The sequence below is a fragment of the Amborella trichopoda genome, chromosome 10 (genome assembly GCF_054954075.1).
Source record: "Amborella trichopoda isolate Santa Cruz 75 chromosome 10, AtrichopodaSantaCruz75HAP2 v2.0, whole genome shotgun sequence".
Taxonomy (NCBI): Eukaryota; Viridiplantae; Streptophyta; class Magnoliopsida; order Amborellales; family Amborellaceae; genus Amborella; species Amborella trichopoda.
This window is the reverse complement of record NC_142345.1, coordinates 41531851-41548531: the sequence shown is the minus strand read 5'-3', so window position 1 is coordinate 41548531 and position 16681 is coordinate 41531851. Positions and strand designations below refer to the sequence as shown.

Genomic DNA, 16681 nt, shown 5'->3' with positions numbered 1-16681 from the left:
GCAATATAGCATAATATGTTGTTCATCCTTAGTTTTTGTCCTGAACAGAGGCCTACTTAATTATTAGTAACCAAATAAAACTAAACACATGTAAGAATGCTTTGTGAATCCTATTAGGATGGACCACATCCCACTCATATGGCACTTGACAAGTGCTTCTCTGAAGTGCTCCACTTGTTTACATAGTTCGAATTAGGATGTTGCCCATAACAATGAAATGTACTCAATTTGTTTTATCTGCCCCCATTATGGACCATATGGGAGCACAATTGGGCAGATGAGAATGTGATCCATTATCATGTGAGCAAGTGCCATCCTCATGGTGTGTAATTAGGTATTTGGAGCAGGAATACAATCCTGGTTGTCTGGTTCTTGAAACCGGTGTCCAAAACTTATACTCAGTTTCTGATTCTGTCACAGTGAAAGACAAGTCAATCTGCTCAGGTTTTGAATTTTAGAAATAAAGCGCAGCATGTTTTTCAGTTTTCAAAAAAATGTTTTATTTTAAGACAACTGCAGGATTCAAACTTGAGACCAAGTTTAAATATGGAAACACACACTGCCAGAAGGACCCCAACATGTTTTGGTTAAATCCATTGTTTTCCATTTTATAACTGGAAAGCTCAGCTCACAATGAAAATCGGTAACCCTGCCAGTGAAAATTTTCCAGACAAAATCCTTGATATGAGATCTGGACACTGCTAGAAGCTTAACATTGGACATGGGACAACATTAATGGCTTGTCTACATCCTGCCTGAAATAGAACTGTGGAGGCTTTGATATTTCCAGATGTTGGACTCATAAAACTTCCTCATCATTATATCTCTAGTCCTGGAAATACCTAGTCAACATCTGTGGTATTACTTAGCAGTGGCATGATTTTATCTTGTTGTTTTTAAAATAAATTTTAGTGGGGCATGATTAATTAGTGCTAGTGAGATAAGTTTTTATGAGTAATCACCAGAAACTGCTCTTCATTTGGTAAGTTACAAAAGAACAGAAAGGATCAAAAGGTGCAAGAGCTGTTAGGGAAGCCTATGAAACCATCGTTGTTTACTACCACATGAGCTAATATTTGCCTTGGAATTTGCTTCCCTTGGTGTTTTAAGAATGCGCTCAATGCTAGGAGGTCAGGGTGGCGGGGCCCCACAATGTGACATTTTGAGTTCCATTCCTACCATGTGTACTTGACCCCTTCCTCACTGAACTACCCAAAAGAAAAAAAAGACAAGAAAAGAATCAAATGTATTGCATGAAATAAATGAGAAGTCATCAAATTTTGAAAAAATTCCAGCCTATCTCCTTGAAATTGGAGATTTTGCTTATAGCTTAATTTTTATGAAACTCATTCCTTTGATAATGGCCATCATACTAAATTCCTTGTTTACCAGTCGGACTTTGTAGTTCTACCAAGGCTTTTGTTCTCAGTTCTCACCACACACAAGAGCCAAAAGGCTCATTGAAACAGCTTATAATTCTCTAAAGATCCATTTATGGTGCAATGAATATCTCATATTCCTGAAAATTCATCTTATAAGTTTTATTGCGCCATGAATTCCTATCCATAGGTTCCTTTGCATCCTTTTGATTGCCTATTAAGGACAAGCCCAATTTAAAGTCTTAAGCTCACTTATCCTTTATAATCAGATTTGAGAAAGGGCCACAATGTGGCATTCTCTCTGATGGTATGGATCTGTCTCTCTGCCATTGACTCTTTCCAAAAGCCTTGGTATTCATCTCCCTCCAGATATGTGAGATGGTGGCTGGAGAGGCAGCTCGCCATAGCACAGTGGCTTTTTCTTTTCATAGCTTGTGCCTCCCCAGAACTACATGAGAGGAAGAGCCTAATTATAACCTTGTCGCTATTCAAGTATTTATGCGTGCTTGATGACATTATTGTGTATCCATTCATCAATCATTTGCGGTTGGACATCGGGATTTCACTCTGTGAGATTTGAGACTTAAAGGCTGCAGCCAACCTTCAATCTTTTTCAAAAAATCACACCTTTGACCTTTTCCCAAGACCTGATCAGAGCGATATACAGAAGTTCGAATCGATTGGAGGCATGTGTCCATAGGAACAGACCAGGGAATAGTGTTACCAATGAACAGTAGGATGGAGGTTGTAGAGGACTCTAGAGACCCTCCAAAACCTGTTTCAGTTAGATGACTTAGATTTGCCTTATTTCAACCAATAGCTGTTTTCAAAGTATCCTCTGTGCATGTTCAGTAGAGTCTGGCATCCTAATCTCAGTTTTATTCCTCCTTGGGTGCTTTTTGAACTGAGTGGATAGCTGAATACCCCGTAACTATATAACTACAATAAAAATGGTCTTTTTTTTGTTGTTGAGAAAATACAATAAAAATGGTCATTATTCTTGTAGATTTTTCAACATATAGCTATTAGCATAACGTATGGATATGTTATGAATGAATTGTTTGCTTTAATTTTTTTTGATATGTTGATATGTTATATTCTATGATATCTAATTTTGTGGTGTTGTACACTTGTTTGTGTTTGAGTAGACAATTTCTTATTTAACTTTAGCATTCCCTCTCTTGTTGTAGTTTGTATTTTTAGTGACTGTTATATCCTTATGGGCCCCACGCCCCCGCATGAGCTATGCCTATGATGGAAACCTGCATGTGGTAATAATCTATATAATATTTTATCATATTTGGGTGATTTTCCTGCTCTAACATTTACCACATTTGGGTGATTGCCTGTTGTAACAGTTATGCGTAATGGCTATGACCTACTTATATTGTAACTCCCATAGGGATCTATGTGTATATATATGGCAAATTGCACCACTATTTGTATAAAGTGAAAAAGACATATTTACTTTATCTTATGATTAACTATTACATTCTCTCTCTTCTCTCTCAATTTTTATGTGCATCTGTATGCAGTTATGCTCACTCGAATTTGAGACCCGCCGTGCATCATACTATTGGTTACTGGAGGCATTAGACCTTTATATGCCTCATGTGTGGGAATATTCACGGTTGAATGTTACCAACACAGTGATGTCCAAGCGTAAGGTATGACTTCAACTTACTCGCATCTGTATTACTTTGCACATATTTTCTGTAATGTTACTTACCATATGCTTGTCATTGTTATGTGTAGTTGAATCGGCTTGTGATGGAAAAATGGGTTAATGGTTGGGATGATCCTCGTTTAATGACACTAGCTGGTTTAAGGCGTCGAGGAGTGTCTCCAAGTTCAATTAATGCTTTTATTCAGGGAATTGGAATTACGAGGAGGTTAGTGTATGCCTTCTATAGATCTCATGATTGATAAAATGGTTTTATGGGGACGTTCTTTGACATTGGTCACTATTTGAAAACTTCATTTTAGAGTAGCTTTGGATTCTTTTTGATATGGTGCTTTTATCTTAGACAATCATGTGTTGAAGGCATTGCTATTTATCCCCTTAAGAGTTTGGTTTTGTGATGGACTAGGTTGGTTGAGCTAGTTGTTGCAATCATGGAGGTTAGTACATACCCCACATGCAACTTTCTAACAAGTTACCTTATTCCATTGGGGAATATGTTGGAGGCACAACATATGCAAACTGCATGACATAGAAAAGGTCTACAAAAGTGCATTTCATTCATCATCATCAAAGCTTTATCCCAACTATTTGGGGTCTGCTACATGAGTTCTGCCATTCTGCTCTATCAAGTGCCATACCGTCAGGCATACCATAAGTCACCATATCCCTTCTTACTACTTCCATCCATGTCCTTTTGGGCCTTCCTCTTACCCTTTGGGCCTTCCATCCATGTCCTTTTGGGCCTTCCACTTGAACCAAATCGCCCCTCCTATTCGGTGTTGTATTAGGTCTACGCTGCACATGCCTAGCCCACCTAGTCTACTTTCCCTCATCTTATATGCTATTGGAGCCACCTTTAAGTTTCCCTCATATGTATTTATTTTGAATTCTATCATTTTCTTGTCACACCACTCATCTATGTCAACATCCTCATCTCCCTCATCTCAGCTACACTTATCCTATAAATATGTTGTTTCTTGACTGCCCAACATTCAATCCCATAAAGTATGGCTGGTCTTACAGCCAACCTATAAAACTTTTCTTTTAGTTTCATTGGTATGTGGCAATCATATAGAACTCTGGATGCACATGATAACTTTGTTCACCTAGCTCTAATTCTATATGCTATATCTTCCTCAATCTCTTCATTCTCTTGGATTCTCGACCCAAGATATCGAAAATAATCTCTTTTTGGTATTTTTTGACCATCCGCCTTAACAACTTCCCTGTTCTACTCCTATTATCAGTAAACTTGCATTCCTTATATTCTATCTTAGTCCTGCTAATTTTAAAACCTTAGATTATAAAGCATCCCTCCAAAGTTCTGACTTTGCGTTGACGCCGCTTCTAGTTTCATCAATCAAAACTGTCATTCGTGAACAACATGGACCATAATACCTTGTTTTGTAGATGCCTAGTTAACTCGTCCATAACCAAAACAAAGGGATATGGGCTTAGTGCTGACTCATCCAAAACCAAAACTGTCTTTCGTGACAACATGGAGCACAATACCTTGTTTTGTAGATGTCAGTGAAAACTCACTTGTCTCCACTAGTTGTCCTCACTCTGGTTTGTGCTTTCTCGTACATATCTCCTATAATATCAATATATCCCCTTGAGACTCCTTTCTTCTGCAATACCTACCAAGGTAACCTATCGTATGTTTTCTCTAAATTAATAAAGACCATGTGAATGTCTCTTCCCTTCTCCCTAAACTTCTTAATCAATTGGCTAAGTAGGAAAATAAGATTAATTGTTGACCTCCTTGGCATAAAGCCGAATTGATTTTCTAATACACTCGTTTGACATCATAGTTGTTTCTCATTATTCTCTCCCATAGCTTCATAGTGTGGCACATAATTTTGATCCCCCAATAGTTCGTATAGTTCTGTATGTTTTATTTGTTTTTATAAATAGGTATCACAATATTTTTTATCCATTCTTGTGGCATTTTCTTATTCCCAACATCTTGTTGAACAACTTGGTCAACCAGAATATGCCCATCTCTCCCATGCACTTCCAAACCTCTAGGAGGATACCATCTGTTCCTAAAGCCTTTCTTTTCTTCATTCTTCTCAAACCTTTTTTGACTTCAGATATCATAATCCTGCAAATGTATTTATGACCTTCAACCTCGTTTATGTTGAAAGTTTCTCCTAACACTATGCTCCCAAAGTGTTTGTCATTTAACAATTTTTGAAAATAAATTTAACCACTTTTCGTTGACCTCGTCGTCATTCACCAATGCTCTTTGATCCTCACTCTTAATGCATTTACTATGATCTATATCCCTAATTTTCCTCTATTTCATTTGTGCTAGTTTGAAGATATCTTTTCACCTTCTCTTGTTTCCAGTTTGTTATATGGATCATCATATGCCTTAAGTTTACAACATTTTTGTGTTTTTCTAAGTTTTTGCCATTTGTATTACATTGCCAAGGTTTATAACATGATTATTTTTTGCTAATAGCTTTTTAAATCTCATCACTCACCACCAAGTTCCCTTATCAGGATTTCTTTTTTTTCTCCTAAAACTTCTTTTGCACTTTTTTAATACAACCAGCTATCTCATTCCACATAATATTAACTTCTTACTCAGAATTCCATTTTTCTTCTTTTTCGAATTTATTCTTAAATAAGTCTATTTTTGCACTTTTTGAATTCCACCACGTAGTACCTAGACGCCTATTAATTTCACTCGTTCTCTTCCATCTCTTTTTGCAGACATCCATCACAATGAGCCTATGTTGCATGGTAAAACTCTCTCTTGGGTAACCTTACAGTTTTTACATGATGGTCGATTTGCCTTCTTAACTAGAAAGAAATCTATCTGGCTTTTATACGATTCACTTTATAAGTTATTAACTGTTCATCTCGCTTTTAAAGTAGGTGTTTGCTATTGATAGGTCATAAGCCATTGCAAACTCCAAAATAGCATCACCCGTCTCATTTCTTTCCTAAAAACCACATCCTCCATGTACTCTATCATATCCTCTACTATCTTTTCTTATATGACCATTTAAGTTCCTTCCTAAAAAAGTCATCTCTCCATTTGGTATTTTCTTATACCAGTTTATTCATGTCCTCCCAGAATTGTCTCTTAATTCTGTTATCTAGTCCTACTTGCAACACCTAAGCACTAATTATATTAATTATCTACTGCTCCAACATAAGTTTAATTAATAAGAGCCTATTATCTACTCTCTTGACATCAACTACTTTGTCTACTATTATGCCTATGTCATTTGTATTATTATCGTTTCCTATATACCAAAGTTTAGATCCATCGATCTCCTTAGCTTTTGCCCCTTTCCATTTGGTTTCTTGTGGCTAATGCTATATTAATTCTCTTTCCTCTCATTGTATCTACTAACTCCATACTCTTACCTGTTAGAGTTCCTAATGAAGGTTTATTGAAAGTGATGTTAAAAAATTCCTCCCCCTCGCAGGCTAGGCAGTCGATGACCTCATGCCTAGGCAGTTACTAGTTTGGCCCCATCAAAAGGCGCCTTACCAGGAGCCCTATAGACTGCCTAGGCATTTGCCTGATGCCTTGCCTCCTAGGCGGGCACCATGGTGCCCACTATTAGCCTGCAGCCCCCCAAGCCTGCCTGCCTGTCCGTCTATAGTTGGTTGTTATTATGCTTTTAAAAGAGAGTAACGATGGAATCAAGTGAAATTTTGGCCTCTTTTTTGTTTCCAATTAAACTTTCGTTCAACATTTGACTTGACTTTACTTTGAAAAGCAATAAGAACTTCATAGGAATAACCACATTTTGTGCCATAATTTTTGACAAATTTCTGCGAACATTTCAACCAGTGTTTGACTACTCCCGCGTTGGGTGTCCAACTCGGGGATATTAAAAAATTCAAAAAATCATCAAAAATCTCAAAAAATAAGGAATTTATTTGTGATATATATTTTTAATGGTTTCTATCATTTTGATAAAGATTGGAAAGTGTTTTGGCCATGAATACTTATTTTTACATTTTCCTTTCATTTTGGAATTTTTTTGAAAATACCCAAGTCATAAGTTGATTTTTTTAAATCTATTTTTTTGGTACCTTTTTTTTATTTAATCTTAATTTAAACATACATTTCCTTTTTTTGTAGATATTTTTTGTATTTTTTTATAATTGTTTTAGCCTTTTTTTTCTGCTACAGTACTCAGCCCTACTCGGGCCGAGTTACTCAGACACGAGCTGAATACTTGGATCGGGCATGGGCTGAGTACTCGCCCTGATTAGTGGTTTCCAGTGCTAATTTCACCTATCTTGCTGCCCTAACCATGAATGTTATCAATCACAGTTAACCAAACTCAGTGACAGAAATTTCACGAGATGTCAGGAAAGACTCTCTCCATTTAATGCAAAGAACAGGTCTTGCACTGTCACTTTAGAACTATGTGCACGAGGATGATATTTTTGTGGCACGTAGGCCTTGTGTTATTGCCAAAAGGCTCGTAAGAGAACTCTTGTGGGAACAACGAGACATGGAGCATAGTGCTCTAGAAATGGGGCTTCTAATATTTCCATGTCCATGTAAATATAAAGTGAATTATTTAACTGTTTAATGACAGTTTTAGAAGTTCAAGGCAAGCTTCTGGTGTCCAGTCAATTCGAGCAACTAGGGAAGCAAATATAAAATGATTTCTTTAAATGTTTAATAAGGTAGTTTAGAAGGTAGGTAAAGTGTATATCCTTCATGTGAGTCTCTGAAGTTTCTTTTTGTTATTTCATCATTATATTAACCATTTTGAAACTTGTGAAAACTCTCTCTCTCCCCCCCCCCCCCATCCCCTCCTCCCCAACCCCTCCCCCGGAACTCTATAGTGTATGCCTTTTGTTTCTTGCTAAAATTCAAGAGGTTTCTACAAGCTGGAGAACAACCCCCTCTTGCTCTCATGCGGTCCTTCGTGCAAACCTATCTTTCTCAAACATAGCTGCTCAGTCAACTCTCATGCTTCTCCTTTCTCTCTCAATTCCCATCACTTCTTACCCTCAACAGGCCACCAATGTAAGCAGGCATCCATCTCGCTGCCTAGGAGGATGAATCCACCGTTTTCAACATTGTTAGAAAAATATTTGGATCTATGCATTATCATAACAGACAAACATAAGGACTTCATTAGCACTCATGGAGTTCATACACAAGTACTTTCTTGTATGAGTTGTAGTGGTGGATATATCTTCAGTTTCTCCTTGTCTTTTGTTTTGTGTTCCCTAGCTGAGTTCTCTCTATATCCTGTAGAATAACAGAACATTTGTGGTCCTGGTGAGAAACGGCCACTTTGCCTTCCATCTGTGCCATTCTGCTTGTGCCAATTTCTTATGTTGTGTGCAACTTAATATGAGCCATTGATTGTCTTGAAGAATTATACTTTTGTTCACATTTTGATGTTATTTAGAAAAATTAGAAAATAGTTCATACTTTAATTATTTTCTCAGACATACTTTGTTTCAAGTACATCACATTTGTGGTGATTGGAAGTGTCCTCTTTGGGGTTGAAGTTGTGTTACAATATATTGAATAATTCAACTTATTTCATTAATGATATAATTCCTCTGGAGTGGTGAAATGTCATTTTAGGACCTTCACTGATTTGTAAAGGACCTGGAGTGTTGAAATGTCATTTTAGGACCTTCGCTAATTTGTAAAGGACCTAAGTCATGAGGAACACATCTAACTATCAGTCTAGGGTGCAACATCAAGTAATATATAATATGGGGCTACTTTAGCGATCTGCTTGATGCGGACATTGTGTAACATACACATGGAGTATGAGTGGCTCAAAGCAAGCTTATCGTTTGCTGATTAATGAAATTTAGGATTACATCATGTGAAGTTACACTCAAATGAAAAAAATGTTTGATTGTTCTGAGCTTTCTATCTGTGGACACTTTATGATTTGTGAGGAAATGGTTGAAATTGTATATGTGGAAAAATTTTATATAAGGTGTCAACCTTATATTGTAGAAGTAAGGTGCACCTTAAAAATCCACCTGAATAGCTTTTTCTGATGTTAAAAAACACTACAATTGATCATCTCTACCTTGAGATGATGGATCATCATCATCAGAGCTTTTTCCTAACCATTTGCGGTTGGCTTTCATAGAAGGTTTTGCCAAAAATTTATGTTGGTCGTCTACCTAACACAACCCACGTCCTTTACCTGGGCTTGAGATGGGGTCCTCACCCCTCATAGACCTGTCCTTGAGATGATGGATATGAAAGAGAAAAGATTTCTAGTTTTGGAAGTAATGCATCATGTAACACATTATCTAGAACGTCCATTATAAAAAAAAATTAGTGTTTATAGTTCTGCGCGATCTACACTATGTTTTGAGCTTTAAAGTTTATAATTAAGGGCGAACATAGATTTTGAGGTAATCTTAAGGGTTTCCATCACTGGAACTGCATCTTTTAATAAGATTTTGAGTTGCACCTTGCTTAGATTGTTTAAAATCGGCACCTTGTACAAACTGCACCCTACACACATACACACGCACACACAATGGTTCATTGAGCTTCTTTCTCAGTATGCCATTTTGCTCTATTAAGGGCCATACCCTCAGTGACATCATAAGTCCCTGTAAATTTTCTCACTACTTCCGACCATATCCTTTTGGGCTTTCCCCTTACCCTTTCGGAGCCTTCCACTTGAACCAACTCGCACCTCCTAACAGTTGCTGTATTAGGTCTGCGCTGCACATGACTAGCTCACCTTTGTCTATTTTCTCTCATCTTATCGCTTTTTAGAGCCACACCTAACTTCTTCCTAATGTATTCATTTCGAATTCTATCCATCCTAGTCTTGCCACTCATCCATCTCAACATCCTTTTCTCAGCTACACTCATCTCATGGTAATTTAGAAGGTCATCTACTATTAATTTTTAAATCTCATGCACATTTAGGACTTCTTGTTTCTATGCATGTGAATGTGACCTTCTAAGTTTCTATATGGATGCTATAAGTGCCCCATTTAGGAATGTTTTATTGCATAAGTGTTTTCTAATGATTATCTTGTTAGAATTATGTAATTTTCTGGCTTGTTGAAACTACTAAAGATGTCCTTAAACAAAACAAATTGCTCATACCAATTCTGCTACAGTGATAATACCATGATACGCTTGGACCGCCTTGAGTACCACATCAGAGAAGAGATGAACAAAACTGCACCTCGTACGATGGTTGTACTGCATCCTCTTAAGGTAAAGCGAAGTATTTAATTGTTTGCCAGCTAGTGGTCAATATCTGATCCACTGGCATCACTCTTACACTCTTTGCTTGTCCAGGTTATTATTACGAATCTGAAACCTGGTATGATCATGGAGCTTAATGCAAAGATCTGGCCTGATGCCCAATTGGATAACGAATCTTCCTTTTATAAGGTAGCTTATGCATTTTATTTTACAGTTTCAAGGTTATCTATTATTATATCAAGTGTGACATTCGTTCTAGTTCTACTTATGAGACTACTACTATTGCCGAAGTCCAATGTTGTGATTCCTTTCTTAGTTTCCAAATTACTGAATATGTCTTACTTGTAGCCCAAGTATAACAAGAATCATTGTGGCACTCTTGAATTTTTATTGTGTGTACAACTTGATGCATAATTCAGCAAAAAATTATTGATCTTCTTTTGTCTTTGTCATGGAACTAACAATTTGGTAAGGGAATTGCTTAAGGCATCTTTGCTATGTCTAATCAGAGGGTAATCTACTATATTGTCAAATAATGCATGTGGTTAGTTGGTTTATTCATTGTCTAAGTTTAATGAATTGTATTTTTGGAAGCTTTTGTTTTTTCCCCATCAGTTCCATTGTTCATGGTGGCCACTAACTTGGAAATATATGTTCTTTCTCCATGCATACTCTAACATGTCATCTTCTACTGCATTGGAATTAATTTGTTGTGTTGTGGGATCTTGTCCATAATGCATTTGTATTTTGGATTGTTTTCAATGAATGTGTGTCTGCCTTTACAAGTTTTCTACTAGGTCTCCTCTCTCTCTCTCTCACTCTCTTGGTTTTTTTTTTTTTTTTTTGGGGGGGGGGGGTGGGGGATTTGTTCTTTGTTCTGATCGAGTTCTCCATAACTGATAATCCATCTTTTAATATGGAACTGTGTTTGGTTTCTAGGTTCCTTTTACCAATATTGTTTACATAGAACGTTCTGACTTTCGGATGAAGGATTCAAAGGATTATTATGGCCTTGCTCCTGGAAAGAGTATCCTTCTCAGGTATGCTACTTTTCCCTTGCCTCATTTTAGATAAGATGGTAACAAGCTTTTGTGAACTGTTGCTTTGTTAGGATTGGGAATTGTAAAATTCTTGTGTTTGATAGCGTCTTTACTCTGGTGCTGATATATATTCTGTTAAAATTCCAGAGTTATTGTTGAGAGTATTCTTTTATTGAACTTTCAGTAGTTAATGAGATATAATCATTTATGGGTGTGTTGTCTCTATTAGATATGCATTTCCAATAAAGTGTACGGAAGTTATACGTGGGGATGATGGAGAGACCATCCTTGAGATCCGGGCTGAATATGATCCGTCTAAGTCAACAAAACCAAAGGTTATGAGTTTGTTAATTATCGTAATATTCCTAGTGTGTTTGTATTTAAAAGAGAACTTGCATTTCAGTTACGAGTTTTTGTAAATTTCAAAGCTTGCGTACTCTACTAACATTGTTTGCAACTGCTGGAATTTGTCTCAGGGTGTTATCCACTGGGTTGCACAGCCTTCTCACGGAGTAGATCCTTTGAAGGTTGAAGTTAGGCTGTTTGAGAAGTTGTTTCTTTCGGAGGTTCGCCCTTTCTCCGCAGTCTCCTGTGTATGATTTTAACCTTTTAGTTGTGGCATGCTTTTCTCCGGTAGCTACTCAGGCTTCTTGTTTCTTCCAACAGAACCCTGCTGAGCTTGATGATTGGCTTGGTGATTTGAATCCACACTCCGTTGAAGTTGTACCTGATGCATATGCTGTGCCTGCACTTGCAAATGCTCAATTAGGTGACAAGTTTCAGTTTGAAAGGCTTGGTAAGTCATGAAACGACTCGTCTTTGTGTAATTTTAGCTAATATTCTGAAGTTTGAGTCTCTCTCTCTCTCTATATATGTACTCTCTCTCTCTCCCTCTCTCTCTTCTATATATATATATTGTGATGGTATGGTTTGGGTGGGGTGGGTGGTTCTTACTAGAATAATTCAAAAGCAACATAAAACATTGACAACCAAAATACCTAGGCAGCTCCAGAGTATCATCAGAGAAGCATGTGGTTTATGAGATATACTGTACTTCATGGAGACATTAGATCCTGCAAACATGCATGGACGTAAGAAGAGTCTAGTGATTTCATTGATATTCAGGTTTTTCCATCTCACCACTTTTTTGGTAGTATAAGGGTATGCATGATGTATATCCGTGGCTTTGAGAAGGTATTGATACATAAGAAAGAAATGGTGCATTTTAGGAAATGACTTGCCCATGATTACCTAGAAATAGTCAATTAGCCATTTTTTCATGGGTTATGTTAGGGTGCTCATACTATAAAGCATTTTATAATTGTATTCAACAAATTTTGAATACTAATATATCCTTGTTTTGTACATGGAGTATTTTTTTAGTAAGGGTATTTTTGGTCATTAGGAGGGTGTGACATCATCCACACGGGGTGTGATATCACCTGTATGGAGTATTAAATATCATTAGTGTGCTCTATGTGGGTTATATCACACCACATGTGGATGATATCATTCCCCTCTTAATGACAAAAAATACCCTTACTAAGAAAATGCTTCATATACAAAACAAGGGTACATTAGTGTCCAAAATTTGTTTAGTACAACTATAAAATGCTCCATAGTGTGAGCACCTTAACATAACCATTTTTTCATTTACTCTCTAATAATTTAGAAGTGAAAGAGCAGACTTTATATTATAGTGATACAGTCAACCATTTATCGAAAGGAAAAAAAATTAAAAAGAAGTGCCAGTGACATGGACTATGAAGACACTATTGCCTACAGTATAGCTAGGAGACAGATGCAGTGTATGAGATGTTTTGTGGTTTGTAGAGCCTCAAAATTTTGGAGGGGTTTACCTGTATGCAAGAAGAATGGGGTGGTTTTGATAAATGGAGTGTTCCATTCCACTGATATCTCATCAAAAACTGGGACTTGGATTGTTTTTTTATTTTTTAATGCCTTATTTTGATCATCAATGAGAAATTTTATGATAAAGTATGATTGCAAACAAACTAATATAAAGCAAAGGTCAAGAGATCTCAAAACAACATCTCATCATTCCAACATTGAAATTGATTCAGCATAAAGTAATTCGCAAATGACCCAGCCTCCTGGTTAGCTGCCCAAAGATTGTGTGCAAAGGTACCTTTTCTTTGTGAGGGTAACAAAACGCACGCCATCAATGTCACCAATGTCGAAAATCTCAATACATATCATTGCCACCCTTGACGGTCTAGAAAACTCTTTACAGGCCTATCTTATGACACTGAGACAATCTCCTTTTGCTACAAATTGACTCCTTAAATGGAAGGGACAAATTTGTAGACCTGTAACAATTGCACGAGCTTTTACTAATGTCAAATCACACATTCTAGTGGGTTGAGTAGCTTTCAAGATTCCGACCTTCTTCATCTATAAATTTCCGAGCATACATGCCTGCACCAGATTACCCTGTGAACATCCATCTAAATTTAGTTTCCTAGTACTCTCCACCTTTGCAACTAAAAAATTGTCTTGGGTTGAAGCAAGGGTGGATCTGATAAGGGCAAAATCTTCCAATTTTTGACCAAGTCAATGGCCTTGAACCTGGAAACTAGGTTGAAGCCAAGCCTTCAAGATCACCACAATCCTAATCCTCTCCCTGAGGACCAACTTGTGCACCCTCCGATCCCTTAATAAATGACCATTCCGCTCTTCCAAAGGCACTAGATAATCACCATAATACTTGGTTGCTGGAGCACTCCGCATCTGGCTGAGATTACTATAGAGAAACACCTCTCCCTAAGGTCCTCCACAGAATCTAGGGTCACCCGTTGCATGCCATATAGATTAGGAACATAGGCCTATGTGGGCTTGGTATACCTACAATGAATAACATGGTAGCTTGTCATATTTTCAGCTCATAAGGAAATACACATATTAGGAATCTGCATACCCTGGCTTTGGATACATTTGATCATTGATATGCTCTCGCTGCAATCTGGGCTTGATTGTTGATCTCTTGTTCCATGTGAATGGAGGAAGTATGGAAATGCATAAGGGAGTCCTTCCTTGATTTGAAATACGAAATATTAAACTATTAACTAAGGAGTACGAATTACGCTGCATGAGGACCATTGGCAATGAATTCTTTAAAATGGATGCCAAACTTGTAATTTGTTGTGTATTAAATAAGTCTGAAGTAGTTTGAGAATTCATTTTAGAAAACTACATGCTATATTGATACTCATTTTGCACATATGAATGATAGTGGTTCCAGTGCATGGAATTGCACAACAAAGATTTGTATGAGATATGATCTTTGATAGCTTTTGGGCATCCAATATTTCTGTATATTTGGTGCCTCTGCAGAATAGCTTTGTGTTATCCTTTTCTTCTTTTTTTTTTTTTAATGAAAGACCCTAGTGGATGGATCCGGCATGGTGTGCGGGCGGTTTTAAGTCTCAGGGAACAGAGTGAGCATGTGTTGGAAGTTGGAACCACTCACGTAGACCTCATGTTCTAAAATTGTTTTAAATCCCTATGCAGTTTGGCAGGGGAAAGTAAAAGTTTCAATGAAATCTCCAAAATTCATATTAAAATTGTGAAAATTTTCTATAATATTGTTCCATTGTCAAAAAAAAATTTCATTTTTAATTGTTATATCATCATCATTCGAGCCTTATCCTAACTGTTTGGAGTTGGCTAATTTTTAATTGTTATATATGAAGAGGAAATGGGTTGCATCAGGTTGCTCCAACAAGAGCATACCAACTCAAATGTGCACAGTTTGGGGAGAGAAAGAACACGTGATGCAAATAAAAATTGGAGTTTTTAAATTTTTAATTTTATGTATTTTTTTTTTAATTTTAAAAAAATATTTTATTTGAGATTTTAGTTTTCTTTAGGACTATTATTGCCGTCTTTAATGATAGATATTTAAAGGAGAGAACAGTAAATTATCTATGGGAGTTGGTTATGATAGATTTTTAGGTGGATATAGATTATATTTTGTGGGGGTTAAGGTTGTTATCTCTTAATGGGCTGATAGGCATCATGAAAGGAAAAAGAAAAGAAAAAGAAAGGAAAAAGAAAAGAAAAAGAAAGGAAAAGATAAGGGAGAGTTAGAAAAGATATCAAACTTTTTTTTTATAAGATATGAAATGAGAGAGAGATAAGGGTGGGTTTGAAAAGGTGGTACGTGGAGACTAGAGAGAGAAATAAAGTTATTTTTGTTTGTGGGTTTTATTTATTTATTTCAAGTAAGTGTATTTAAAGGGAAGGTGTCCCTTCTTTGTAAGGGGGAGAGATTAGAATTGAGTAAAGTATTTGGATATTGTAAAAGGGTCTTTGGGTGGACTCCCTTACAGACCCAGGGTATAATCTCTCAACCTTTTTTAGTTTTTTAATTTTATTATTCTGATTATTATTTTCTCCCTGCATCAATAAGAGTGAAGAGAGGGTTAGAGAAAGGTGAGTGAGAGGGTATAAGGAAAGGGTATTAAAAAGCCTTATTGGATGGGTTAATTTGTGGGATTTCGATTGCAGTAAGAGATAACATCGCAATGTGTGTATTGATTATTTGTGATATGAGATCATGAGATTAATGAATTCTTCACGCATAAGCCCTTGCTGATAAAATTTTCTTCCAAGATGTGTTGCTCTTCATGAAAGTGTGGTGATGAATTGAGATTCTCTGTACTGATGAAATGTTAATTTAGTCTTCATATTATTCCATCTGCCTTTTTTTGTATCATCAATTTGCATAATTCTTTGAAAGAGCACAAAGATAACCAGGAATCTGCTAGACTAAAAGGACATATTTTCTAAAACCATTGGCCCCTAATCTTAGTTTCGCTTCAACAGTCATTAGTTAATCATTATTGAACCTTTTATATTTTACCTTAAATTTTAATGTTTTGCTTCCAGGCTATTTCGCTGTTGACACGGATTCTACCTCAGAGAAGATTGTCTTTAATAGAACAGTCACGTTACGTGACTCATATGCAAAGGGTGGAAACAAATAGGCCCATACACATTTAAAAGTTTTCAGCAGCTTTTGAAGCTGATATTAGCATGATAGACTTAGTATGTGTTACTCCCATAATTTATTCATATTAATTATATAATTTTCTTCTTTCAAGTTAGTAGACAACATATACCTTTAGATTTTCTACATTTTGAGCCACTTTTCATGACAGTGTGGAGTGCCTATATATATATATATATATATATATATATATATATATATAAAATGAGAGAGAGAGAGAGAGCAACAGAGCGTGGCAAAAAGCGACAGGAATGAATGCATAGTTCTTGACTTGGATTATCTGACCTTTTAGGTTTCTTATTCTTCTGTTGGCGTTTTTAAGGAGTTTTTAATTGCCACGGG

The 16681-nt window shown here is 36.5% G+C and overlaps 1 protein-coding gene across 1 annotated transcript in view; it reads left to right on the top strand.

The window, feature by feature from the left end:
• The window catches only part of OVA9 (glutamine-tRNA ligase, putative / glutaminyl-tRNA synthetase, putative / GlnRS), a 33733-nt gene extending 17301 nt beyond the window's left edge, over positions 1 to 16432 (top strand). Inside the window, exons 16-24 of the mRNA XM_006843998.4 lie at positions 2915 to 3046; positions 3135 to 3271; positions 10177 to 10276; positions 10361 to 10456; positions 11207 to 11307; positions 11537 to 11642; positions 11784 to 11873; positions 11974 to 12103; positions 16219 to 16432. Coding sequence (XP_006844061.2) covers positions 2915 to 3046; positions 3135 to 3271; positions 10177 to 10276; positions 10361 to 10456; positions 11207 to 11307; positions 11537 to 11642; positions 11784 to 11873; positions 11974 to 12103; positions 16219 to 16316 — 990 coding nt within the window. The 3' untranslated portion in view covers positions 16317 to 16432. The remainder of the gene's footprint in view (positions 1 to 2914; positions 3047 to 3134; positions 3272 to 10176; positions 10277 to 10360; positions 10457 to 11206; positions 11308 to 11536; positions 11643 to 11783; positions 11874 to 11973; positions 12104 to 16218) is intronic.
• The last annotated feature ends 249 nt before the right edge of the window (positions 16433 to 16681 follow it).